General features: G+C 40.9%; 3 protein-coding genes across 5 annotated transcripts; 1 reads left to right on the top strand and 2 right to left on the bottom strand.

Annotated features, from left to right (window-relative positions):
• Positions 1-1,142: 1,142 nt before the first annotated feature.
• LOC109635977 (stress-induced-phosphoprotein 1) lies at positions 1,143-10,659 on the bottom strand. Of its 2 annotated transcripts, none has more exons than XM_020097471.2 (16): positions 10,445-10,659; positions 7,910-7,992; positions 7,736-7,816; positions 7,566-7,622; positions 7,263-7,475; positions 7,007-7,120; positions 5,846-5,891; positions 5,553-5,643; positions 5,327-5,468; positions 5,089-5,193; positions 4,830-4,923; positions 4,647-4,680; positions 4,366-4,443; positions 4,096-4,198; positions 3,870-3,994; positions 1,143-3,752 (listed from the first exon to the last, which is right to left on the bottom strand). In XM_020097471.2, the coding sequence occupies exons 1-16, from the start codon at positions 10,500-10,502 to the stop codon at positions 3,617-3,619; spliced, it is 1,560 nt and encodes a 519-aa protein (XP_019953030.2). In that variant the 5' UTR covers positions 10,503-10,659; the 3' UTR covers positions 1,143-3,616. The 2 variants fall into 2 exon arrangements, with proteins under 2 accessions (XP_019953030.2, XP_019953038.2); XM_020097479.2 differs by having other exon boundaries at positions 4,366-4,440.
• Positions 10,660-11,396: 737 nt separating this feature from the next.
• On the bottom strand, positions 11,397-17,869 carry pyroxd2 (pyridine nucleotide-disulphide oxidoreductase domain 2). The gene is made up of 16 exons (XM_020089714.2): positions 17,541-17,869; positions 16,641-16,660; positions 16,423-16,516; positions 15,953-16,026; positions 15,602-15,757; positions 15,293-15,446; positions 15,105-15,166; positions 14,923-15,020; positions 14,609-14,750; positions 14,365-14,499; positions 14,209-14,281; positions 13,402-13,555; positions 12,916-13,067; positions 12,529-12,635; positions 12,032-12,152; positions 11,397-11,766 (listed from the first exon to the last, which is right to left on the bottom strand). The coding sequence occupies exons 1-16, from the start codon at positions 17,674-17,676 to the stop codon at positions 11,696-11,698; spliced, it is 1,749 nt and encodes a 582-aa protein (XP_019945273.2). The 5' UTR covers positions 17,677-17,869; the 3' UTR covers positions 11,397-11,695.
• A 2,214-nt stretch (positions 17,870-20,083) lies between these two features.
• Positions 20,084-26,707, top strand: slc25a28 (solute carrier family 25 member 28). Of its 2 annotated transcripts, XM_069538644.1 has the most exons (5): positions 20,119-20,636; positions 22,913-23,141; positions 24,063-24,078; positions 24,473-24,529; positions 24,967-26,707. In XM_069538644.1, exons 2-5 carry the CDS (start codon positions 23,139-23,141, stop codon positions 25,539-25,541), a joined length of 651 nt encoding a protein of 216 aa, XP_069394745.1. In that variant the 5' UTR covers positions 20,119-20,636; positions 22,913-23,138; the 3' UTR covers positions 25,542-26,707. The 2 variants fall into 2 exon arrangements, with proteins under 2 accessions (XP_019964445.1, XP_069394745.1); XM_020108886.2 differs by lacking the exon at positions 24,063-24,078 and having other exon boundaries at positions 20,084-20,636.
• Positions 26,708-27,045: the final 338 nt, after the last annotated feature.

Genomic DNA, 27,045 nt, shown 5'->3' with positions numbered 1-27,045 from the left:
GTAAACCCATCTTTTTTTTCTCAAGAAAAAAAGGTTCAGCCGAGTCAGTGATGTATTTTGATTATTATAAGACTTCACTGGCTTCACTGATTTGATTTGAGTTTTAATTTCTCCATTTCTGTTTTCACATACCTTCATGGTAACTAGGCATCACAATGTTTTACCTGTTCCATTTAGAACTGATGATTTATTTTGCTGATGGAATAAATTAGTCTGTTTCATTTTGCTGCCACAGTAAATCACTTGGATTTTGTAAAAGTGCTCTTTGAATAAAGTATAATTAATATTATTGCAGTTTTAAATTGTACTTCATCAACTTCTTCAAAAAATCTTCACAGTCTCCACAGTGGAGGCAAAGATATCCAGCTCAAGCTTAAAAAACCCTGGATCCTACATATCCCATGATGCATCTTAAAAGCTCCTTTAATTCAACCACCCCTGCCTCTTTTGTGAATGCCCACTTCTACCAGAGCTCTTATCTGTTAATGTAGGCGTTCTGTTGAAATGTTTACGTGTTCAGCCGAAGCGGAGACAACCCTGATGACATTATCATAGTTAACTTGGAAAACTTTATACAATTACTTTCACACACTGTAAATTGCTCATTCTAAACAGTAAACTAAACTGTATGTGCAGAGTGTCCCTTTAATTTAGCAGCATCTTGCTCTCTCACACATTTACAGGTGGCGTCAGGCCAGTTTCTCTCTATTCACAGTGTCATCTGCGGCACGATGGTTGCTTTTCCCACACGTCCTCAGTAATGTCATGTCTCCATCTCTCACTGGTCTGCGTGGTTACAGAATCCCTCATCTTTCTCTCATGCTGGCCACACAAGTGTCTTCTTCTAGTGATGACAGGGTTACCATATTCCCCCCACACCGACCCGGCCTGCTTTGATTTACTTCTTCGTGGTTTTGAGCATGAGGAATAATTTAGGGCAACGTTTTTGTTCCTGAAAATCTAAAAAAGATGAATATATTTTCATCACATAAACTGCTGACATATTTCAGTGAAAACCGTTCAAGTGCAATACTGCCATCTTGTGGAAAACCACGCACCTCTGCAAACAAATTCTCCTGCAGAATCACTGCAGATATTTTATCCACAATTTTTGCCATTATGCATGTGTAGACTCAGACATATGTGGTATAGGTAGTTCATTTATTAAATATAAAATACTCTTCCTTGCAGTGCGATATACAAAATATTTGGGGGATTAACAGAATTGCAGTGCTCTGGTTGATGTTGGTGGTGTGTACATTTTGATTAATTGTGCATTTTCCTGACACAGTTTGAAAATGGGTAGAAAGAATTTAAAAAAAAACATAAAGAGCCTGATGGTAAACCCATCTTTTTTTTCTCAAGACAAAATTCAATAACCAATGGTAATTTCCAATGCATTTCAAGTCTGAAAAATTAAAATACACTGTGCAGCACCAAATCAGAAACAAGCTAAATAAACAAGTGTAGTTTAAAAGTTTGCTGTCCAATTCCTTTTTCACAAGTTTTAACCACAAGACAGAGAGTAATGAGAAAAGCAGAAGTGGAAGCATGTGCCAGTATTTGACGCTGGACTCTACAGCCTGAACTAAGCAGATGAGCTTCCTTTATTTCAGTTGACATAAAATAATGACAAAAATGTCTGATTTAAAAGCTGAACTTTGCTCCAAAGGTATGTTGTAAAAAAAAAAGATAAGAAAAACTCAGATATAAATAAAGTAATAAATACTCTCACAATTCTGTGTATAGTTTACAGGCAAATGTAGTGTGGATTAAAACCAGGTGTGTAAATGTGGACGATACAGACACATGCCGATTGTTCTGTCTAGTGTTGAAACTTGTGAAAGAATTGAGCTGTTTTCAGTGGGGAGCTGTCAGGTGAGGCATTCTTTGGTTCACTGAAATACTGAAATGGAGGCTATAAGGTCAAAAATACTGATTTTCAAGGTTCAAAACTTCTGTTAATGGTTCGTGTAAAAACACATGGCCCTTAAAGACACATGCACACGACTGACTGGGGTTTTTTGTAAGGCACTGTCCTATAGGAAACTAGTTTGTCAAAGAAAACGCAGTTTATGTCAGTCATAGACATTAACAACATAAGAAAAACCAGGCTATTTATGCAGGAGGCTCTGTAGGTGTGTGTCTGTATGTGAGTGAGAGAAAGAGACAAAGAGAGTGACAGAGAAATGACAATGGAACTGACACTTGTCATTTGCATAGAAACAAAGCACTGTGATGTTTACGATGCAAAATACCAAGAAAGCATATTGCCTATACTAATGCTGAGATACATGAATGAGTGAAGTGTTTTTGCAATGTGTAAACACATTGTTGATTTCTGAAGAGTCTAGGAGAAGTAAAGAACTTAACACTTGACATTTCATGCAATCTTTTACAACAAAACCAAAAACTATGGCCTCAGAATTACCACCACCTCTCTGACAGAGTCCCACCTACACGGTGAACACTACAGCCCTCATAAAGGTGGTTTGTATTCCACTGGACCGCATGACATTGTCAAGTGTTTGTATTTCTTCTTCTGAACCCGACAGGTATAATGACAAAGTACAATAGGTCCTACACAACTCGTCACGACAACGCAACAGACATGCAGTGTGTGTATTCAATTGTTCAACAATAGGGCAGCCAGGAAGTAAATAAAGTGACATTTACATTTAACTCATGCATTAATACAAACAATCCTGCAATCCCTCAAGTTCAGTCTGTGGGTTTTAATGTTCAATTGGCCACTGGTGATCATTTTAACTAAAGGCTACATAACACATAGTGAAGGCACCTCTCTGGATCTCTGATGCTTACTGGCTAAAAGAAAAACCTCACCGGCCTACGGGAGGAACTGAATTGAGCTGAACGCATAAGTACATCAGTTTCATCAGAGTCTTTGGTCTGGGGGACAATGAGCTGGTATTGGCACAGAAATAAAATGTAAGTATGAACTGTAGACTGCTGTGAGCAGTTGTGAACCTCTGATAAACCTAAACTGCAAAAAAAAAATTTTTTTTTAAAACTGGTTCACAAACTTAAAGTATTAATCATGAAGTTACTGTACATTAAAAATGGGGGAGGAACACTGCTTCATGACCTGTAAAAGAAGAGAGGTCACCATCATCATCACTGAAGAGCCTTGGCCTAAAAAATCCATGCACACTGCTTTTATTGCTTCGTCACATGACAGTGTCTTTACTTTTCTCCTACAACGAAACCAGGCAGTTTCACTTCCTCCTTGTTTCGTAGGCCTGTGGGCTGCGGCTGTATATCTTAGAGCAGGAATAGGTCACCGTGCCCCATGAGGAACTACAATTATGAGGGTTTTCCTCTGAAACAAAGACTTCATCAGGGGATTTTGTTGCTACGGTATAGTCTTCGGTTGAAATAAAAAACCTTCATACTCCTAGTTCTTTGAGGCACATGTGGGACTATCCCAGCCCTACAGCCCAAGTGCTGACTCTCATCCATCTGACTGTTCTGGTCCGTTCTGCCACAGTTAAAATTCTTAGCCCAGAAAACCGGATCCAGTAAGTACCAGCTCCTGTAGCTCAGTCTGTGTTATCCCAGTTTCCTGCACATAACTGAGGCGGAGAGTAAACAGAGCTCAAGGCTGCCAGGGCTTCCTGTCCTTGCTTTTCTGATCAGGAATGTGTTTGTAGCGGCATTTGTCCCCAAAATGGCAGCCAGTGGTTCTCCAGAAGTAACACTCATCTCCGTTCACTGGACCACGTCGTCGAGGTCTGGGCAGAGAGGAAGGTTCGAACACAGAGATGAGAGGAAAACACAGAAATAGCTTTATTAAGTACAAAAAGAAATTAGAATGAGAGTTTCTACAATGAGGATGAAGTCTTTCTTACCCAGCAGCAGCTGCTCCTGCCTGCTGTGTTGCAGGGAGACAGGTCTTAAGTGGAATGGGGAGGACCCTCTGAGTGCGACGGTCAGGATAGCGCACCACTAAACGTGTGTTCTCAATACAATAACCCTGTAATAGGGAGCACACACACAGATGTTAACGCTGTTACCATGTTCTTTAAAAAAAGGCACAAGATTGAGAGGGGAGGACCAGATACAGTAAATGCTCACATTTAATTTCTCCATTGCACGAGACGCCATGTTTGCATTCTTGAAGTTGACGAAGGCACAGAATCTCTCATGTAGCACACGGATACTCTCTATCTCACCATACCTGAAATGTAAAGCAAACAACTTAACAGAAAAGTCGATAACCACTTTTGTTAAATATTAAACCGGCCGTGTTTCTGTTCAAAGACATAAAACACTAGTGTTTGCTGAAAGTCATTTGATTACTGATCTGATTTCAACTCAGTAGAATCAAATGTTCTGGGGTCGTACATTTTAAAAAGGTCCCATAAATGTTTTTCTGTAAGCTCCGTCGTCACATTTCCTACCCAAAGAGATGGACAAGGGCTTCTGAAGGAAGGAGAAAGAGACAGAATGTAACTAAAAACAATACAAAATACATTAAAAAAGTCAAAATACGTCAATTGTTGATACTTCTTCAAAAGAACAGATGCCTAAACCAAGGTGAACTAAATTTATCTTAGCCACAAGAGAGGCTTCAAACCCGTATGACCCTGGGCTTAGATCGGGCAAACAAACAGTCACCTACGTACCCAGGTTGCACAACTGATGAATCCTGACCCCCAGCTGGAAAACAAAAGAGTTTCATAAACAGAATATAAACAGAAACTGTATGATCCTGGCACAAAGCCGATTACTGCTCTGCAGTGTTACAAAGAGAAAATTCAGTCCTCCTTTTTAATCATATTTGTGTATATATATATGTGTGTTCTTACCCCTGGCTGCATCCAAACAAGCGGCCTGAACTGCCTGCACGGTGGAAAATTTCTCCAGCAGTTGGACACTTTGCATTTCTTCAAAACCAAGATCCTGAGGAAAGAACAGAGAAAAATGTATGACAAATCATAAAAATACAATCACAGGAATCCAGTTTTAAATCCGAAGGACTAATTTAGCAACATAATCTTAGTAAATTCACAGCTAATAATCTTCTACAGGAAACACCTCTGCCATATTGTTTGTGGGTGTTTTTACCATCAACTGCAGGACTTTACAGTTAATGAGGTCATTGGCAGCTTCCTCACAGTCTTTGTCCAGTTTTAGCACCTGCTCCATAGCCTTCTCTGCCTCACTGTACCGCTACAAAACACACAGAGACCCACAAAGCCAGTTAGTACAAGCAAACGTACCACAAAGGCTTAAGTATCAAGCTATTCAGTAGATATTGTTTAATTACATGCTGTATCACATGAGCACTGTAGCCTTTACACACCTTCATACCCATGAGAGCACTGCCCTTGCGGAAATGTCCTTTGGGCCAGTCTGGAGCCAACTGAATGGAGCGTTCGGCGTCTGCCAGAGCTTGAGGGTACTGCTCCAAGCAGTAGTAACAATAGGAGCGATTCCCAAAGAACCTACAGGACATGATTTAAAACATGCAAAATGATGTTGATGATGTAAATAATGGCTAAAATTCTTTCAAACAACTCATGATGTACCTGTTATCTTTTGGATCACATTTGATGGCATCTGTAAACATAATGACTGCTTGTGCATACTGCCCCTCTTGCACCAGCTTTATCCCTTTTTCTGCAAGAAACAGAGAAAAATGCCTTTACATTATTCTCTTGCCAGCATTATTCTCTGGCCAGCTTGAGGGCTTAACTGAACACAACGCTGAACTCCGACAGGCTTGTACAGAGATATGTCTGATCAGGAATTTCCCCCACCACAAGTGCTTTTAAAAGGCTTGTTATCAATGCTGCTTATTTTAGAAAAACACTTGTCTTACCTGTCAGTGATGCGCTTTTCTTGGTTGTGGTGTCAGTTCCATTTGTCTGCAAGAAAAATGTGATTTTCATCAGTTCATGTTCACAGCTGTGCAAATGTGCTTGATTCTGAAAATTATATGGTTTACCTTTCCAACTGAAATGCAGAAACGATATAAATACATTTCCTACTGACAAAAGAATTTATATGGACGGTTGAGTGTTATAGTTTTATCCATCTGCTTTGTTTTGTTATCAACAGATCCCAATGTAAGCAGTCACTTTAAAACCAATTTTAAACCAATTGATCATCCTTATTCTATTTCAAGTATTATTTTTTCGCCTCTTTTTGACAGAGATGGTGAAGGAGAGACCAGAAATTAGATGAGAGAGTCAGGGAATGACATGCCATACTGACCATTAGGTTGCTGCCTTTGGGATTAGCCTGATTCAAGACACCAAGGACCAAGGTCTAAGCTTCATGCTACAGCTGTGACATATTAGGTCTTGTGCTTTCATGGTCCAAAGTCTACTTAGCCACACATCAGACTTTAGAGTTGCCAGAGGAAAACAATGATGCAACCAGGGACAGACTGAAAAGAACCAGGCCAGAAATTTGAGGCCAACCTCATGTAAACCATCACACCATTATTTCTGTGATCTAAATGGACTTGTTGATATAACGGGTACAAGGATAATTACATTTGGCCACTGTGTTGTTTTTTAAAAAAAGTTATACAGATTTAAACATTTTTTTAAATGATGATCAATTACAAATATTATTTCTTGACCATTAAATCTATTGCATGTAATAACAGGAGAAAGTAGCGGCAAAATGTGCACTCTTTAGTCAGTGAAACCCGATGTAAGGTGTAACTGTATAATTTGTGTACTTTTATAAAACATAAAGTGAAGGGCAGTCTTTTTGTGGAGTGATTTCTCTATGTTCTCTCAATCTGAACAACCGTTAACAAAAATCCTGACAGCTTTCTAGTAACAACTCTTTGTTTATCTGACTGCTCAACAGCAATGGATGAATATGATTATTGATGGCCATTATCAGAGGTCTCTCAGTTCATTCCTGCTTGTTATACAACTGCTGTTAAAACAACCCTCATGTCACTGGGAGATGGAAAGTTAAGACAGGACCTCTAGCTATTCCTTCTCATTTTGCATTCATTCACCTCTCTCCTGGCCTCGTTCTCCTTATTTTCTTTGGACTTGCGACTTGATCCTTTGGGTTTGATATGACTAGCAGCGTTTGCAAAGAAGGCACTGCTCACGTCCCATTCAGGCTCCTGTGGGAGAGAAGGAGAAAGTCATTGGAGTTCAGTTATCTGTCATCCAGGCCCACTGGCATACAGGCGTTTTGGAGTTGAGCACCAATGGCTAATAACAGAGGAGTAATACACACATTATACTCTGGCACAGTGGCCCTACCTCTTCAGCGGGTCTGCCGTGGCTCTTCTGATGTGTTTTGATTCCTGACGGAGCAATGACTGGAGCGGTGTTACTTTTCAGCGAGGCAGGCGACTTTGCCTCCTTTTTCTCCTCTTTTTGCTCTCTCTGTTTCTCCTCCTCAGCCCCAAACTCTGCCTCCGACTCGCTCTCGTCCAGTTCAGACTCTGCACCTCCGTCCTCATCTTCGTCATCCTAACGTGTCGGAGCATTTAATTGTATAGATGTATTGTATATAACAGTAAAGGCTGAGTGTATTCCCAGGATAAAAAATATGACGGTTACCTGCTCAGCATTCTCATTTTGCTTAACCTGCTCCTGCTTCTTACGTTTTCGACGGCGCTGAAACAAGATGCAGTACTTCACATATCACCCATCATATAAAGAAAATAGACTTCATTAGATTATGGTGACAAATTTGTATCTTTAAAGGCTGTAAGGATTCATTCTCCAACCTTCCTCTTGGCTTTGCGTCGCTCTGCCTTACGTCTGACCTTCTCCTCCTCGCTCAAATCTTCCTCTCCATTTAAAGCATCCTAAACAAACACACACAGAATTCAGCTTTGCAAGTTGTACTTTCACCATTGCAGTCCTGACATTGCCCTGTCATTCTGACACTATTTGATCACCTGTGACAAAGTGGCATCATCACTTGGGTCAGGGATTGCTTCACCACAGTCCATCTGTGCTTCCTCCTGCTGGACAGGGGGGCCTGTTTGGAAATACATAAACACATCAGAGCCTTAATACACTGTTTTCTGCAGACTTTATTTCTGTTGAGTGTTTTCTAATGAACAATATGACTTAATATGACTCTAGCTGTGTTATATTGATACGGCATTTAAGAAAAATCTCTCCAGCAAGTCAGTAAGTATGCTGGTTCTGTTCCTTCAAACTATAATGTATAACAGGCATTTGCTCTTCTGCTCGACCAGCACATCTCAAATCTAATGTCAGTACCCTGCCCCTGGAAGGGAAATGACTCTCCAACCTAGCGCTTGATGCATGTGGAAGATGAGATGGAAAGCATTTGATCTCATGAAACTTCTCTTTGCGTCCAATGTAAACCTGCACACAGAACAGAAAACTGTCCAATGGCATGAGAGAGAGAGAGAGAGAGAGAGAGAGAGAGAGAGAGAGAGAGAGAGAGAGAGAGAGAGAGAGAGAGAGAGAGAGAGATGTTTAATCTCACTTTTCCACTGCCACAGGCCCAATGTGCAACACACAGCTGACTCGGGTAGTGCTGTTTGAGAACACCATATCTCTTCTTAGAAACTGGTCAAAAAATAACATTGTCAGCGTGTGAGCGTGTGCATGTGTGTGTGCTTGCTTGTTTGGGTGGGGGATTTGATCAGATCAAACCCTGTAGCTGTTTCAGGCCGAATAGCAGCAAAGAAATTTCAAGACAAAAGGAAACACATCACTTGACCATGAATATTTCCACAATGGAGACATACTTAAAACTGGTCTGTGACTCATGCTGTGACTCACCATGAGTCAATGATTGTAATTTTTGCGATTCTACTCCTGCTCAATGCAGATTTCCTCTAGATGTACGAGCCCAGTGCATTGTATACACAACATTTCTTGCAGGGAAATGCACACAGGCCACCACTGGCCCTCCTCATTATCTCTCTGGGATACAAGGATCTGGTCATTTGTACCGTGCCAACGAATGTACTTAAATGTAATAAAATAAGATTAGATAAATAATATGATTATAGACAGTCAGTAAATCAAATATGTACTTTTAGTGCATGTTTTTCACATCCATCAAAGTAAGTGAAAATTAGTTGGTGTCTCAAAATATACATAAAAGGTTTCAGCTGTCTGTGTCAAAAAAAACAACAGCACACTCCATCCCTTTCGCTGAATCAAGCTTTTAGTCAAAATTTTCACTATAACAGAATGTTCTCCAACAAATAAATGATCCAAGATCTACTGACAAAACCAACAATAGAGTCTCTGTTTCTCCTCTTCAAGGAGGCTGCCTAGATTACTGTTGGGTTGAAAGGTGAGCTCTTTCCACAGGAATGCAAAAATAACAGTGCATCATCATCATCACTGACTGGAGCTTTAAAACAGGAAATCAGCTTCACGGTTTCTATTTTGTCTTTTACTTCTTCTACAGAGTAGTGCAGAGTAGTGCAGAGAGAGAGAGAACATGACGTCAACGTTTAAGCAATCCCTACAACCTCGCGTCAGGGGTTTTGTGTGATTTTTAAAACAACCTTTTCAAGACAAAGTGTTTGCACAACATTAAAAGCAGTAATGAGCAGAGTAAACCATGTGCTTCTACAACATAGAGCAAATGGGTCTGTGTGGAGCGTAAAGGGCCAGGACAATTTGTGAAATGACAACTCTTTGTCACAAAATGAAACAAAAAAGGAGGAAAATAGTCAGTTTTCACTCTGATGTGAGTTAGTCTGGACCCATTACTGTGTATACTCTCAAATACTGTGCCATACTCTCAAATACATAGATTCGATGAGATATGAGGCGGTTTGTGTGATGCTCAGCTGCCTCTGATGTGGTTTTTAACTGTGTATAAATCAGAAGACTACAGCCCGTTCTGCTGCCTGTGTTACTGGGACACTAAACACACATGGAGAACCAAGAAGAGGAACAATGTGTGCGAACATTGTGAACATTTAACACATCCACACAACAGTAAACATACACATCTAGACGATCATATATCTCTGGACCATGCACCACGTAGCATGTCCAGGGCTCCTACCACCTATTTGAGGCATTGTTGTCATACCAACATGTAGCGGTTGAGACACACTCTGTTAGTTTGGGCCTTTTTACGCACATCTCGTCCAACACAATGTATTATCACACTTATTAGTTTGTTATTACTTGCTTCGTGTATTCATGTGTTGATTATGCGGCATTATAACAACTTAATGGTCCCAACTGCCCAAGAATTGAAAAGTGTTGGGAGCCTGGGTGTAACTGGCAGGAGGGGAACTTTCATTGTTTTACCAAGAACTCAACTGAGCGACGAATCGGCCACAGACGAACCATTATATAAACGCAGTGTTGCGCATCAACCACGGTTTCGATTGTCACTCGCGTTTCATTATCACTGTCGAGGATCGTTTTAAAACTTAAGAGCGACTTTCGGAAAAAGTTTTGAGAAGTGGGACGTTTCTTACCGCTCCCGAGTCCCAAGAGCCTGCAGATATCTCTGGTGAACTTCATGAGCGCAACCATCCAGCATTATCGACTTAAGTGTCACGCAAACAAATATTCACGCAAATGTTCGTTTTTGTAGTCGATCTTGACACGTTTGTGTCGATCGGGACAATCGGTATCGAATCTGCGGTACTCTTTGGTTTAGTCCACTTCCGGAACGTCAAACTCCTGGTCTACCCTGAGCTGCGTCTTAAAGGGACAGTACACCCTCAACCATGACATTATGATTATGATTAATAATAATAAAAAATAATAATGATGAGGATTTAAAACTAATATTAATACTACAGAGCTGCTTCTCAAAGGAGCAGTACACCCCCATCCACTACTGACAGGTGCTTATCTAACAACATATGACATGTAAATACAAATACCTTGAATCTCTAATTAAACATTATAACAGCAGCAATAATAATAATAACAATAATGAGGATTGAAAGCCAATATCAATGCCTCAGAGCTCCACTAAAAAAAGATGAGGTGTAAATACCTCTTACTGTTAATGGAATATAAAAATACTACTGTTATTAATAATAAAAATAAGGAGGATTTAATACCACAGAGCTGCATCCAAGGGACAGTACATGCCCATTCTTTAATTATTGGCTCAGCACTTATCATAGTGGATAACAAAAGATGAGGTGTAAATACAAATACCTTTTATTTGTTAATTCGATATTATAACAATAATAATAGTAATAATGATCTAATACCATTAATTCCACAGAGCTGCGTCTTAAAGGGACAGTACATGCTCATCCATTACTGAGCAGCTTAGCGTTATGTTCCTATTATGTCAAGTCACTTGTCACATTTCCTCTGTGAAAATATCTATTGGTTTTCTACATTAATTACATAAAATAACTAATCAGTCCCATTAGGGTGAATACATTTTTCAAGGAAAACGACCCATTTGCTTGCAATCATTAGATTTTATTTGAAAAAGGTTATAAAAGCTCAGTTATCATTTTTATAATGATTTCAAGTATCAGCTATTGTCAAATACACTTTGGTGATTTTCTGCTTTCTCAGTTACATGGGATCACACTAGGAGATTGTGTAGTATTACTGCACTAATGTTTAATATCAGGAGTGTTGCTAGTAAAAAAAGAGTGTTTTTCTGGCACAGAATCAGTCAAATTCACATGAATCAGATATAAAAAGAATTTCAATGTTGTTGAATAGACCAGGCACTGATGCTGTCAGTTGTTTCAGTGACGTTTCAGGTCAGCGATGACAGTGAGCGCTGCGTTCCATCCGGGAGAGCCCATCACGCCACCACCTAAAGAAGCATGAAACATACAAAATATGAATTAATCAACCTCGCTCTGTGTAGAAAAATCAGAAGCAGCTAACTCAACCACCTGACATCACCAAATTATTTCATTACTTTATCATTAGCACTGAGGATAAGATTTCATCAGAATGGTCAAAGGTTCATTGACTTCTAACACAAGACAACAAAGCAGTAATGATTGCACCTTTACTACAACCACATAATTGACAACAGTCAGTGCTCATCTTAGGGTTGAACATTTAAAGCAAACCTGGATGACAGCCACTGCCACACAGATATAGCCCTTTAATTGGTGAACGATAGTCTGAGAGAAAGGGCAAAGGTCGTGCTAGGTACAGCTGGTCCAGGGACATTGATCCATGAAAGATATTCTGTAAAGAAAAGACAGAAATATTTACTTTTCTTTCTTATCTCTTTTTATTGATCTTTTAATCATTATGAGAAAGAGACCCTGCCACTTCCTCTGTCCTCAGATATAGAAGCAAACACCACTGGGCGAGTTAGTATCACTTTACACAGATGATGTGAACTTTGATTCTGACTGATTCTGTGTTGCAGTAAAACCATTTGTAACCATTAACAGTGTATACAACACGTATGTGCCTGAGTGGAGAGTGACAGACAGATCGCTGCAGAAGATTTGAATACTTCCCAGTCCACTTATCCGTTGGTTGTATTAAACAAATAAGATGAGTATCAATATTTAAAACCTGCTGCTTAGTTCTACAATATGCAAAATTACTTTACCCCTCCAGTGAGCCCAAAGATCCTCTCCAGGTCGGGCGGAGCCAAGATGTCTCTTCCCACAACAGACTTTTTAAACCCTGGGGCATACTGCTCCACCCAGTCAAATGCTGAAAGGACACACAAACACATACTTCATCAGATCAGTCATAATACATTGTAAGTCTACCCTTTTAGTATCATTTGTTTGTTATTGGAAAAGAAATGTTATCATTTAAACAAAAGTTTATGTAAAAGTTTCCATTAATAAATTCAAAACACATGTTTAGGTTCAGCTTCAAGCAAAACATGCTAGAACTTGTGCACTTAGTAATTATTAATGTAGCAGTAAATCACAATTTCAGCCCACGGAGCTATAAGAAATCCTGGAGGATTTTTTTTATGTCTAACCGGTGTCTGCAAAGGCTTCTCTGTCCTGGTCAGTCCACTCTCTGCCTTCTATGTGGTAAGGGGTGAATTGGGTGAACAGCGACACAACGTGGCAGCCAGGGGGAGCCAGAGTAGGATCCAGCACTGAGGGGATGGTCATCTCCAGCATGGGTCTGTAAGAGGAGGGGAGCATGATGGGCGGAGGTGGTGGAGAGTGGAGGGGGGGTGAGGTGTTGAGACAGATCTGTATATCTCTACATTATACATATATAATATATTTAAAACATTTTAAACTTTGATACACCTCTCCATTTAAACTAGACACTGTCTCTTCTCATGAGTGTTGTAAATATTGTTATTTAGTTAATAGTTGATAAACAAATACAACTTGATTGAAGGTTTTGAAGCTACTTTAGCTTTTTCTTTGGAAGTACTGCTTAAGCTTGAAGCCCAGGCATCTTTACCCCTATAATGTGCTGGTCCATGGTGGAGATATACTGCATGTACCTCACTGAGGGACGTCCATTCATGGCCTCTTTGTATGCCGTCTCCAGCACCTCTACACTTTCACAGTTGAGATGAATGGAGCACTGATGGTGGGGTCCAGGTTTATCATCCGGTGTAGGAGATGCTAAGAAGTTTGGTAGTTTGTCCACGGCCACTGTAAAGACGACAAGCAAAATGACATGGAATCAGTGTTCATTCTAAGATAATGTATCTCCACCTTGAATTAAGATTGGGGTAACTCATGCAGCATGTTGTGCTTCAAACTGCTCCATTCCTTCACCCTAAAGCTAAGATCATTTCCTTAAAACAGAGAAGACTATGATTATGTTTAACAGATATTTGTGCTTTACAGTTTTATAAACTTTCAAACTTCAGGAACGAGGCAGTGACCTGATCTTATGCTGCAAAAATCCTACATCTTAATTAGAGAGTGGTTTGTGTGTGTGTGTGTGTGTGTGTGTGTGTTTGTTTGCATGTCCGGTTACTCCTCCAAAACCCATCTTCCACTCCCCCTCCAAACTTTACCCAAACAATGTTCAGGGGATTGACATTTGAATACGACCTTTTTGTTTCTTATCATTTCATTTTAGTTTTGATGTTCAGTATATACTCTGCCATTCTTACTTTTTACTTTCCAAACCTTTATTTTAAAATCTGATCTTTTACGTGGAAATCTGAAACTACCATGTACCACTGGAAATATAAAAAACACATTTTCACATCCACAAAATACTTACAAAAAATTCAGTTACAAGCTACTTGAACTTTTTTCTCTTTAGTATTTGTGGAGTAGAATTATAGATTTACCATTGATCTTGGTGACAGGCGATGTGTAGTCTATCTGGTCAACGGCTTTGATAAACTCTGGAGAAAGTGCAGCCTACAATGAAAAACAGGAAATCAGAATAAAGTTAAGAATATTATCTCTTGGCATGGTTAGGTGTGTTTATATTTCTCTGTTACCTGTGGCGTGAGGTTTTTGAAAGTGAGATATGGTGTAGCATTTGATAAAACTACTTTACTGGAGATCTCTGTGCCATCTTTTAGCACCACCCCACTGGCAGCACCATTCGAACCAACAAGGACCTGCGCTACATCCTGCAAAATTTAGATGTGTATGCATAAATGTAAAAAATACACTTGTTAGAATTTGATTTGTATCAACGCACAAAATTAACTGCAACAATTCAACAATATTTATTTCTACCTTCTCAGTGAAAATGTCAACCCCGTAGGATTGAGCAGCGCTGGCAATAGCCTGAGACACGCCTCCCATTCCGCCCTCCACATAACCCCATGCTCCTTTCTCCTTCTCCAGTTCTCCCATCACATGGTGTAAAAGCACATACCTTCAAGACAAGAACATACAATTCACCTTTTTGGAGGCCATTGTGAATCCTTTGCAGTTAATTGTGTGAGTGTGAGTGTGTGTGTGTGTGTGTGTGTGTGTGTGTGTGTGTGTGTGTGTGTGTGTGTGTGTGTGTGTGTGTGTGTCACAGGGTGCCTTCATATGTGTCTCACCCACTACCAGGATTACTTGGACTGGTCATGGCTCCGATCACAGCATCAGTAGCCAGCGTCGCTCTCAGTGGCTCTGAGTCAAACCACCGATTGAGAACCTATGAAACAAAAAAGGAGTTGTTCACAATACACCGAATACAAAATGGAAATAGATGCAAATTCTTCATTAACTTGTAACAAACCTTCATTATTGGTGCTGTTATTATCTCATAAAAGTCTGGAATATTTCTGCCCAGTTTCAAACCTATAAATCCAACAACATAACATGACTCAGCTACAACAAACACAATTGGTATATGGTAGATTTTCTTTTTATTCTAGCATTAAGAATATAACAGTGAATTGCACAAGCATGCATCCACCAACACACCACATTTGGCAACAGGTATCAGTGTTTTAGCTGCAGCCAGCCTCTTCATCGGGGATCCAGTGGTGAGGTCTCGAATGTCGACAGGAGGAGCATCCAAGAGAGGCTGAATGGCTCCTGCTAGCTTTTCAAGGTGTGCAACAAAATCTGGAAAAGCCTGGTACACGTCAAAGAATGAGTAACATGGATTGTTAGTGTTGAGTATGGCGAGTATGTAAATAAAGGTCATTGCAGAACTTTTTCACATCATACAGCTGTAGGGTTGTTAATACTGTCAACCATTTGCTGAGGCTGTCATAACGCTTATATCACCTTTGCATCCTTCTGCGAGAACTTGCCTATCTCCGTCTGGTTCATGGCCAGGTCTGAGCCCAGGGTGAGAGACCTGGGTGGAGCACCTTTCACCCCCTCCTCCAACATGGGGGTGAAGGCATGTGGGTCTCTCATATAGACCTTCAGCCCATGTTTCTGAATAGAAATACATAAATATTTTTAAAAAAACAATGAAAATGAGGCCTTTGACTTTAATCAGCCCTAAAACCAGAACCAGGTACAATTATAACTTTCATCAACGATGGTGTGTGATGTTTCTTTATCTCATGGTTAATATTTTGATTATTTTTACATTTTGTTATTATTATTATGATTATTAGCTGTGTTTACCTTGAGCTCCAGGTCTCTGTATATGTGTGGTCGTAACAAACTGAGCAAATAGGAACATCTGGAGAAGCGGAAACCTGCACACAAGGGTGTTATGAAAATAAAGCTGAAATGAATTGTACGAACAGTCTATGAAGCTACAAACACATGAACATTTTAGAATTACAGAACAGTGTATTACCCACACCATTAATTAGCTGTGTTTATACATGTATCACAATTAAAGGGTCAGTTAACCCAAATTACAGAATATTTATTTGATTACTTCTATAGGTATGGAGCCTTCAAACTGTTTTGGGTTGTTTGTGTCTGTTAGACTGGATAATCCAACTAACACCCTATTTGTTAATTATAAGTAGGTCCGGTGTATAGCACAAGCAACAAAATGTTGTTTTTTGTTTGTTTACTGTTAAATTTGGGTGAACAGACCCCATATGACAGTCACATATTCACCAGTCAGAGGAACATCCTACCAGGGATGATCTCCTCTGACACAGCTGCTCCTCCCAGCACATATCTGCGCTCCAACACAGCTGTCTTCACTCCTCCCTTCTGAAGATAGGCAGCCTACACACACACACACACACACACACACACACACACACACACACGTCACCTTTGCCCTGTTGCTAAACTGTATTATGTAATGGAGAATATTTCCAAGAATTTGGAAACAATCATTTGAACTCACTGCCACCAGTCCATTGTGTCCTGCAAGAAAATACAAAAAAATGTCACACGATGTTTTTCAAAAATGACATTTCTATTTCTAAAGTTTTGCTTGAGCGAGAAAGTTATGCATAATTACGGTGGCATATTTTGCTTTAAGTCTGTACCAGTAAAATACTGACCATCACCCTGTTACCGTGGTGATTGATGGAATTGATTTGGGATCTCACAAAAAGTCCCTATTCCATCATTACAGGGTATGACCTCATGAACAATAATCTGGACGTGTCAGATGTCGGGAGGAATTCTGCATCACCTTTAAATCTGCAGTAATTTTATTTCAAAAAGCCACCAACAAACTGTGGGGTGGGCTACTAACTGTGAGGTATATTTGTGTGATTGCTTTACAAACTTCTTCAGTTTGTTTTTATATAATTTAAGGCAAATAAAAGTAAAACAGCTGTTGTTCTCTGTGGTTACACAGTAAGCTGAACATACCCCTCTTTGCAGGCTGTAATTTAAAGCACGGTTAGTTTCAACTTTGTTACAATAATCCCAGGATAAAGTATGCAGGAAAGAGTTGCCAGAAAATTCCTTCAGAAATCCCGATTGCATCTCAGTGGGTCATACTCACCCTGTAATAATAGATGGTTCAAAATTTAAAGTTCTTTGTAAAATCCCTTATTCCATAAATTCATCCTTTGTTCTTCAGGCACTATAGATTGTTTTTTGTTACGTACTTTTGCTGGTACTTTTTACGCAGTATTTCTGAAGCAATTACGCTTTAAATTGCGATCAGTGGTCTAAAGCGTTACCACAAATGCTTACTCGTACTTTTGCAAACGTTGCCAAAACCTTTGCACAAAACTCTTCAGGTAGCAGCAGCCACATGACTTTTAAACACAGTCTCTGCAGTGCTCACCTCCTCCAATGACCAGCGCGTCATACTGGGACTTTAACGCGGTGCCAGTGGACCTGGACCTGCATGTCGACCGGGTCGCTGTCCCTGCAACAGCCACAGATCTCTGTCCACGATGAGTCCACAGCGCTGCAGCCATTACATCAGTACTTCGCTCCTTCCGCCTGGAGCTGCATAATCTAGATCCGGGTTCCCTCGTTGTAGGTTGTAGGAGGACAGAGAATTTGAGAGCTCATTGGACAAGACGGGCCAAGCTGTGTGTGTGTGTGTGTGTGTGTGTGTGTGTGTGTGTGTGTGTGTGTGTGTGTGTGTGTGTGTGTGTGTGTGTGTGTGTGTGTGTGTATGTATATGTGTGTGTGTGTGTGTGTGTAAAACTGACCACGGTACATCAACACTTGCACTTCTCACACAGAAGGTCATTGGAGGTCACATTAGCTTCAATGATGAGTGTCTTCATTATAAAGGGCCTCTATCTATCTATCTATATATATAGCGGTGTATATATATATATATACATGTATCTATCTATCTATCCATCTATCTATCTATCTGCATCACTGAATCAAGTTTATTTCTCCATTCCTTTTCTTTTAACCTGGTCCTCTACTGTGCTTGTCATTATACAGTTTTCCATTTGGTGGCGCAGTCGCTCCATTGGAGCCAGCGTCAGGTTTCAGTACAAACCGCTCGTACAACTAATAACAAATACTTAAAATCTGCTTCATAAATGTGTCGGTGAGATCAACCAAAACTAATATATGCATTATACATACAATATATAAATACTTTATGAAATACAAACAGATTTCCAGACCCTGTGTATTTTTTTTCTTCCAAACTCTTTATTGAAATACCAAAATTTAAATATCGAAAGATTTGCTCCACAGTGCACATATTAAAGTTTAAAAAAATAATAATAATAATAATAACGATAAAATTCTAATCAAAAAATGCAGCATATGACGTCCTCTCTAAGCTGATTGGGGTTGGACACAGCTCATCTCACAGTAAGGGCTCCCCTTAAGAGTTTTAGGATATGCTCTTAACACTGAATGGTTTCTTAGTGCTGCTGTTGAAGTTGTCATATTGGCCTAGTGGTTCACTTACAGTGTATTGATGAGATAAGAGGCCACAGATCATGCTGTGGGCCCGAGCAGCAGTCCAGGGAATAGACAAATGAGTTTCTCCACTGGGTTCTGTTGAAGGAAGGGTGTTCATTGGCAGAAAAATAACCAAACACAGCAGAACATAAGCAAGTTATCGTCTCAGCTTGTCTTTATAATGTGGACTTCTTACTGTTTTGCTTAGACAGTGTAAAATAATTCCTACGGCCTATGTGGATTGTGCACTTACTTGGTAGAGGGAATGAAATGAGGTGTTATGTTGCTATAGAGTTTCCTGCCAGACCTAACAAGACTCTCCCTCGGTGTATTAGATCAGCATTAGGGCCAGGGAAGAGGGATGATCCTAATATGCTGTCTGCATGGTTTTCCTTTAAGGAGCGTCTGCAGACAGCGGCCAATCATCCATAACTAGATCAGAAGCCAGAGATTTTGTTATTGTAAGCAGAAATTAACACTTCATTCCCCTTTGTCGGCAGAAATCCAACACTGCAGCCCTCAAAGGCTCTCCCAGGCATTAAAGGGGAAAATTAAATTATGTTATAACAGCACCACACCAAAACACAATTACCTCATTTTCTGTAAAAAATGTAATCCTTTGCCTTCAGGCAAAGATTCACTGGCAAACACGTCAGGCCTCTAAGAATTTATCACTATTTAATCATAAAGTAGCCTATTGTCTGAAAGCACACTATAACAAGTGTTACAGTGCAGGATGCACAATTTCAATACTGTCACTGTGACACATTGTCCTTATCTCTGTATATACAGTCTGTGGTCTTTATCCATGATGGGTTGTTAGTTTGTTTGTTAGTAGAACGTTTTTTATTATTCTATGGATAACAAAGAAAAACAAACGCAACTTCAAGATGGAGGGACACTGGACAAGGTCACGAAATAATTTTTCTGATGTCGTCAGTATTGTATTTTGTTAGAGAAATCATTATTCACAGATTCATTGAAATCCAAAATACATTGATCACAGATCCAAACTAAACCGTGCATATTTTGTTGGTACACCATCTGATGTGCAACACTATGTGCTGTTTGCTCGTTAAAGTCTTTAATTTACAAATGTTGTTTCACTTGATCTACTTAAGTCACTCGAAATTGTATTTGTTGCACAAAACAATACAACATAAAAGAGCAGTTTAGTTTTTTTTATGATTTGGACATTTGGTTTGGAAACTTCTCGAATAAGTTTATGATCTTTGTGTCAGAAATTAAACATGCCCTCTAGACTGACCTGCAGTGACCTACACGTGATTTTGACACCACAGATGCAGTTGTCATTCTGAAATTCCCTGTCAGGTGCCACATGACAAGGTTTTAAGTTTAAACACAATCGTGAGTGGCATGTGCATTAGCCAATAGCGTAAGTAGGACTTGGCTTTATCAACCAATCAGAGTGGAGTCAGTGGTCGCGGCCCACGATCAGGCTCCTCGGTGTGTGTGTGACCGCTGCCTCGGTTGCTCTGCTTGGCTGTGGCCGGGAGGCGGGGTGGGAACGGTGGTGCCAAGGATCTGTGAAACGGAAATTACCCCAAGGGAATGTAAAAGTTTGGGGACTGAAAGCACCCACGAGCCGCCGCGTCTGCGCGCCCAGAGACTCGATACATACACCCGGTTTCTCATGGAAGCTGATGGATTTGTGAGAAGGCGTCGGATGACAGCGGAGACGACAGGCGGCGATCCCGGGGTTGCTGGTGCCTCTGCCGGGGCAGAAGTTCGATGGCTGGGGGGCAGATTCTGGGGAGTTTCCGAAAGTATTGTGGGGAGCCTGACCCCCCGGATCGGAGGCGAGACGGAGCTACAGGCTGTCGAGTTCATCCGTAATGCACAGGATGCAGAGACAGAGGACACCGAACCGGACTATGAGGGTTTGCCGCAGGGAGCCTCCACTAGCACCCACATGTTAGCCGGAGCCGTGGCCGGGATCATGGAGCACTGCCTCATGTTCCCCATCGACTGTGTCAAGGTAGCATAGCATAGCTCGGCGGCTGACCAGCTAACCCCACACAACTTCCCGCGAGCCTCCACAGCTCCACTCTGTTGTGTCGTGTGGGTGTTTTTCGTGTAGCTTCACGTGTTTTGGTAGCATAGCTCATTAGCTGTGAGGCAAGGTCAGTTAGCTCCGTTAGCATCTCATCTCCACACTAGCTAACCTGCTAGTATGCTACTACTAAGTTGAGCCTTAGGGTCGTTATGACAACATTTAGCATGGTCGCCCATTTGGACACGTTGTGCTAAACTGCAAAACATAATCACATCTAGCGTTGTCCATCCCTCAAGTGATATAACGTTACACAACCAGCGTTACGTGTAAGGAAATAATTGACAATGTTAACAAACGGATGTGCAAATACAAGTAAATAACTGCTGCAACCGTGTAAAAGTTCATGGAGAGCAAAGCTAAGCTGCAAACAACCAGAGACGGATGCGATGTTATCTGTGTTAACTCACACTGTTCCTGTTCACTCAACTCACACAGGGAGGAATTGCTCTAAAGTTTTAAAAGTATTTTTGGCCCTTTCAGTTCATCGTGGTGCTTTTATTTCCCGGCAGACATTGTGGTAGCTTCAGGCTCCCTGTGTCACACATCAATTGTTTGCAAAGCTCTCCTGATCACATGTGAATCAGAGCAACATCACCGGGACACTTCTCATCATGGGGTCTCATTTGTTCTGTGTGTTAGTTGTATTCTGTGGCTTCTTTTCCCCCGCTGTCGACACATCTAAGGATGCATGACCTATTGCCCCCGAGAGGTCATCTCGCTGCAGCACATGTGATCATTGGTGTAAGAGGACCAGAGAGAAGGCCAGAGACAATGAGCTTAGTATGGTCAGCTGTTAATGTCAGACTGACAAGCTGTCAATGTGCCGATGCTTCATACATGTCTCCTCCACCTGTAGTCCACCTCTGTTTGTAGCCCTGATCCAGGACAACACCGGTGTTTACAGGTCCTTCTCATTGTTGTACAGTGTCTGCTAATGGAGCTCAGCCTTCTTGCCAAACAAAACAACAGAGATTTGAGACATTGTCCACTGTTGAACAGGAAAACACTTCTCAGAACTATTGCATTTATTTGAGAAATATTTGACATACTTAAAACACATTCCTTTCCTTTTGTATACAGTAAATACATCTCCCCTTTTTTTTAACATCTCCCCTTGTGTCAAATTAAGGCCCTCACTCCTGCACCATAATCTCCTCACTTAAGAGATTGTGTAATTATAGTTTACAATAAACTGCCATTCCCCATTTTAATGTATCCTAAATCCCAGTAATTGGTTGTGGATTTAAAATAAGCTTGCTGCATCTGTAGGTTTGTCAGAGTGCACACTTCACGGCACATGTGGATGGTATTTCCAGCCATTTAGAGAAACTGTGTTTTCACAACAGTGGGGGACAAAGTCTATACATACAAAGGTCATTTCTTTATCAATATGCAAGCACACGTTAAAGACCAACAGCAGATAACACATGTGGAAAGACCTCCGTACATGCATGTGTTTGAGTGTGTGTATCAAACAGCCATGAATGAATGAATGAGTGAGGAGCAGATTACTGACACTACAGCCACTCCTCACTCTCATGTTTGTGTGCCAGACATGAAGTAACTTGATGAATGTGTTGTGCCACGGTTAGCTAGCTCTCTTCATGCCCTGCATTCCACAGCTGCATAGGATGATATGAGGCCATGTGTACACTAGTATACCACATACACACACACTCACACACAGTGGGGTGTATATTTTTCCATTTGGCTGGATGTTTGGTATACGGAAATTATGTCGCTGCTGTTTTTTTAGAGAGATGCACACAGCAACCCTCTTAACATAACACCGATCCTCTGCACGTCCTGTAGATAATATATGGGTTGTCTTATTTGTCTGTGCGTGTGTTTGGAGCAGGGGTGAAAGGTGTGCCTCAGGGTCAGTGGGAAAAGAGGCTTACAGGAAGTCAGCTTATGTCCCCTTGTGACCTTGGAGCTTGTAATTCCAGACTTCCTTCTATTCAATTATGCATATACATCAACACACACACACACCTCACTCAACTCTGTATGCAGTCTATTCAGGACTCTCCCCATTGCTGTTTTATTATTTGCTGTTACAGGAAGACCTATTAATAGGCATACATTCTGCATCACATTTTCTTAAAATTTGTGTATTCAATTTTTTCCCTAACCCCGGTGGCTGGAAAGGGAACACACTGTTTTTGACTTTGAATTTTTGTTTCATTCTTTTCCAGACACGAATGCAGAGCCTCCAGCCCGACCCCGCAGCCCGCTACAGAAACGTAATGGATGCTCTTCGGCGAATAGTAGCCACGGAGGGAGTCTGGCGGCCGATGAGAGGGCTCAATGTGACGGCAGTTGGGGCGGGACCTGCCCATGCCCTCTACTTCGCCAGCTATGAGAAACTGAAAAAGACTCTAAGTGATCTCATACATCCAGGGGCAAACAGTCATTTGGCTAATGGTATCCCAAACATACATACAGTGCATTCAGAAAGTGTTTTGACCCCTTCACTGCTTTCACATGTTTTTGATGTTGAAGCCTTAAGGCCAGTTTATACTTATGTGTTTACACTGCAGGTTTAATGTAGCCTGGTACTTTATGCAACAACAATTGATTAGTCTGCTCGTTAGTGTGTCCTATCCATGTCTCTCAGTTTTTGTTATTCCATGGATAAATATGTTTTCTGATATCTTTAGCATATTATAAGTATTGTATTTTGTTAAAGAAACCATAATTCAGAGAGTAATGGAAATGAAAATACATCGATCACAGATCCAAACTAAACTGCACATTTTGTTGGTACACCATCTGATGTGCAACACTATGTGTTGTTTGCTCGGTAACGTCTTTAATTTACAAATGTTGTTTCACTTGATCTACTTAAGTTAAAATTGTATTTGTTGCACAATACAATACAAGACATCAAGTAGTTTTAACATCAGGCTGCAAAATAATAAGTTATCAAAAAAAGCCTACTCTCTAGATTTACTGTATAGACACAAGAATATGAATGGCTTTCTTAACTCTATAGATAAGTTGGTACATTGAACTTGATCAACTCCAAACTTAAAGCTAAGCAAACGTTAGTTTGATATGGATGAAGCTACATACTCAGCCTAATCCCTGCACAGAGCAGACGTGGCCTGATCTGTCTTGAAAACCTCTGGCAGGCCTACAAATTGGATAGAGCCTTTTAATAACTACAGCTGTACACTAAAGAAGTGCAAGGGTCAGCTGTCAATCTATTGCTAGATTTTGTGAAACAATTTGGGTTAAGTTTAGTAAAGCTATGAAAATAGAAAGAGATTCAGGCAAAGATTCAATTTTGAAACCTTGCTCTTAATATTAATCTCTTGACTCTCGCTTTTCATTCTTTTCCAGTTAAGTAGGAGGCTGGGTAAGTCTTCTTTCTCCCATCTCATCTGCTCTATCCACTGTAGGTCGTGTCTTTTTAAGCTTATGGGTATGGTTCAAATGGCTGGACTTGTCCAGCAGGTGTCTCTCTTTGCTCAGGTTTGACCTCCTGCATTTGTCCTGGAGTGATCTCTAGTTTACCTGTGCAGTTTGCTGAATAAGCGCCAGTTCTGCTCTGATGATATTATTGTTGTTTTAAATGACATCTGCAGCATTTAGGAATAAGGCAGTGCAGGCTGTGACTGGATGTGAGGGTTTGTTGCTGTTTCAAAATGCCTTTCTTTTCCACTTTACTCTTTACTTCAGCTCATGTTTTCTTTGTGTGTTCTTCACAATCAGAACAATGTGTAGTAATTTCCGAGGTTTGTTTATTTCAGGAACAGCTGGGTGTGTGGCAACACTGCTTCATGATGCAGCCATGAACCCAACTGAAGGTAAGAGCAACCCTTTATTGTCCAATGCCATTAGCCACAGAATTAGATTGGTATTTCTCTCCGCTTGCCATAGAGAAATTTCAGTAAAGAAATGTGCAGGTGTTATGCCTGGTCACCTTCACATGTTGGCCTTAACCCTGCAGTCTGACATAATGTCTTTCACAGCTGCCTCTAGTCCAGCTGCCCAAACACGTCAGTAGAAGGACACTGGTCCATGTCCTCGTGAGCAGCTGTTCGATGGGCTGCAGCTGTCTAAGCAGATACTGTTTAAATGACGCACTGCAACTTTGTGTGTTCATCAAACCTGTATGTACACCAGTGCAGGTTATTGCTAACTTATATATTTTTTCTTGTTTTATCTTTTCCATCTTCGCACTGGCAACAATGATCATCTATGGTCCTCTCCTCCATCGATACATCTAAACACGTGTGGTCAGTCGTGAAGCAGCGCATGCAGATGTATAATTCACCATACCGCGGCGTGTCGGACTGTATACGCGCTGTATGGCAGAAAGAGGGTCCTGCTGCTTTCTACCGCAGTTACACCACCCAGCTCACCATGAACGTGCCCTTCCAGGCGCTCCACTTCATGACCTACGAGTACCTACAGGAGCTGCTCAACCCCCACAGACAGTACAATCCCTCATCCCACATGTTGTCGGGAGCTTTGGCGGGAGCAATCGCAGCTGCGGCCACGACACCCCTAGATGTCTGCAAGACCCTGCTCAACACCCAGGAGTCTCTAGCCCTCAGCTCCCTGTCCCCGAGCCAAGGCCCCGGCAAGGGCCAAGGCCAAGGAGCCCACAGACAGATCACAGGCCTGGCCCACGCCTTCCGGACAGTTTACAGGTTGGGCGGCCTGCAGGGCTTCTTCAAAGGGGTCCAGGCAAGGGTGATTTACCAGATGCCCTCCACAGCCATCAGCTGGTCGGTGTACGAGTTCTTCAAATACGGACTCACCAAGCACCAGCACAACAAGAGGAGAGCACAGCACAAGGAGGCTGAGATGTAGATGCCTCCTCTCAACATCGCTCTGACCTCCCTGTGAGGAGACGCTTCAATACGCACATAGAATCTGACCTAAAGTCCACCTCAGATGTCCCATCCCTTTCAGACATAGCAGATAAGAAAGACAGCTCGAGTAGTTATATTTCTGCACCTTTTAGAGAATAGGTATGGTTCGACCTAAAGTCATTCTAGAGGCCAATACGTTTGTCCAAGCCAAGGATAAATGTGAAGAACGCACAAGGTTTCAGTTAGAAAGGTAGTCAGCAGAGGGCAGTAGAGTTTCTTTGTATATTTCAGTAGTTTCCAAAACATTGCTATCCTAGGACCAGATTATTTTTCACATCCATTCAAAGTTTGAGTTTGCAGATCCAAATCTTTTTTCACTGCTTTATCTTTTTTTGCTTTGTTCCAAATTCGAATTTTTTCAACCATTTAGAATTAAGAAAATTGACCCTAGCTGACAACACAAACATACATTTCCTCAGATACCTTTCTAAAAAGTCAGAGGAGCCCTTCTCACAATGGAAAATCACATCATTGAAGACCATCCTTAAATCCTAAGAATTGATGTGTCCATAGATTAATTTATAAGGCCATAGTTCAGATTTTGGGGACATTATTGGCTATTGGCAGTTATAGAAATTGATGTAGAACATTATTTTATTCCCCCTCTGTGTTAAACAAATATTCAAATTTTCTGTAGTTCTAAGGTATCTGAAGTGTGTGTAATTTTTTTTTTTTTTTTTTTACTTAACTACTTAATTGAATTTTATTTCCAGCAAATATGACTTAAATTAGTTTTCTCCATTCAACTCTTGGATCATCCACTCATCTTTAGTCCTGTGCACCTGTTTGGCAGATCAGATCAGGGCAGTGTGAAGAGGCTGTTTCTGTCCTTTAACTGTAGCTGTGAGCCTGTTCTCAGCTTGTGAACTACTGAGTTTCAATATCTTGCTTGACCGCGAAAGTTGTGTACAATGTACTATGTCTGAAAGAAAAATGTAACCCTGATTTCAAGGAGGTCGGTATCTCATAAGATATGTATCTGTACACATAAATGGAAGCTGTCGTTCTTATTGATTGATGTCTGATTGTCTCAGACACTGAATTGCACTCGATGAATAAAGACCGAGTAGCAGGGCACTCATTACTCTCTGCTCATAAATGATGGGAGCTGTCTTTTGATTTCCTTATGTTTCCAAATGCTTTCTGTGAAGTCATTTTTGTAGTTGTATTTCAATGATTTTTATGTTGGGTTCCTAGTAAACAAAAGAGATGTATGGATGAAATGAAATGGAGATGGTGCCCTAATCAACACGTGTAAGTCCACACATGGTGAGTTTTCAGGTATTTATTTTCAGTTTGAGGCAGGTACAGTTGTTTAGTCTCGAACACAGGTGCAGGTTTCAACTTTGACCCTCCACAGTGAAAACACAATTTGAACTTGTGGACACGTGGCCTGCATTCAAACAGTAAGGAGTGAGAGCCTCAGCACATGACTTCTAAGT

This window comes from Paralichthys olivaceus, chromosome 14, assembly GCF_024713975.1.
Source record: "Paralichthys olivaceus isolate ysfri-2021 chromosome 14, ASM2471397v2, whole genome shotgun sequence".
NCBI lineage: Eukaryota > Metazoa > Chordata > Actinopteri > Pleuronectiformes > Paralichthyidae > Paralichthys > Paralichthys olivaceus.
The sequence above is the reverse complement of the archived record's forward strand: the minus strand, read 5'-3'. Positions and strand labels throughout refer to the sequence as shown.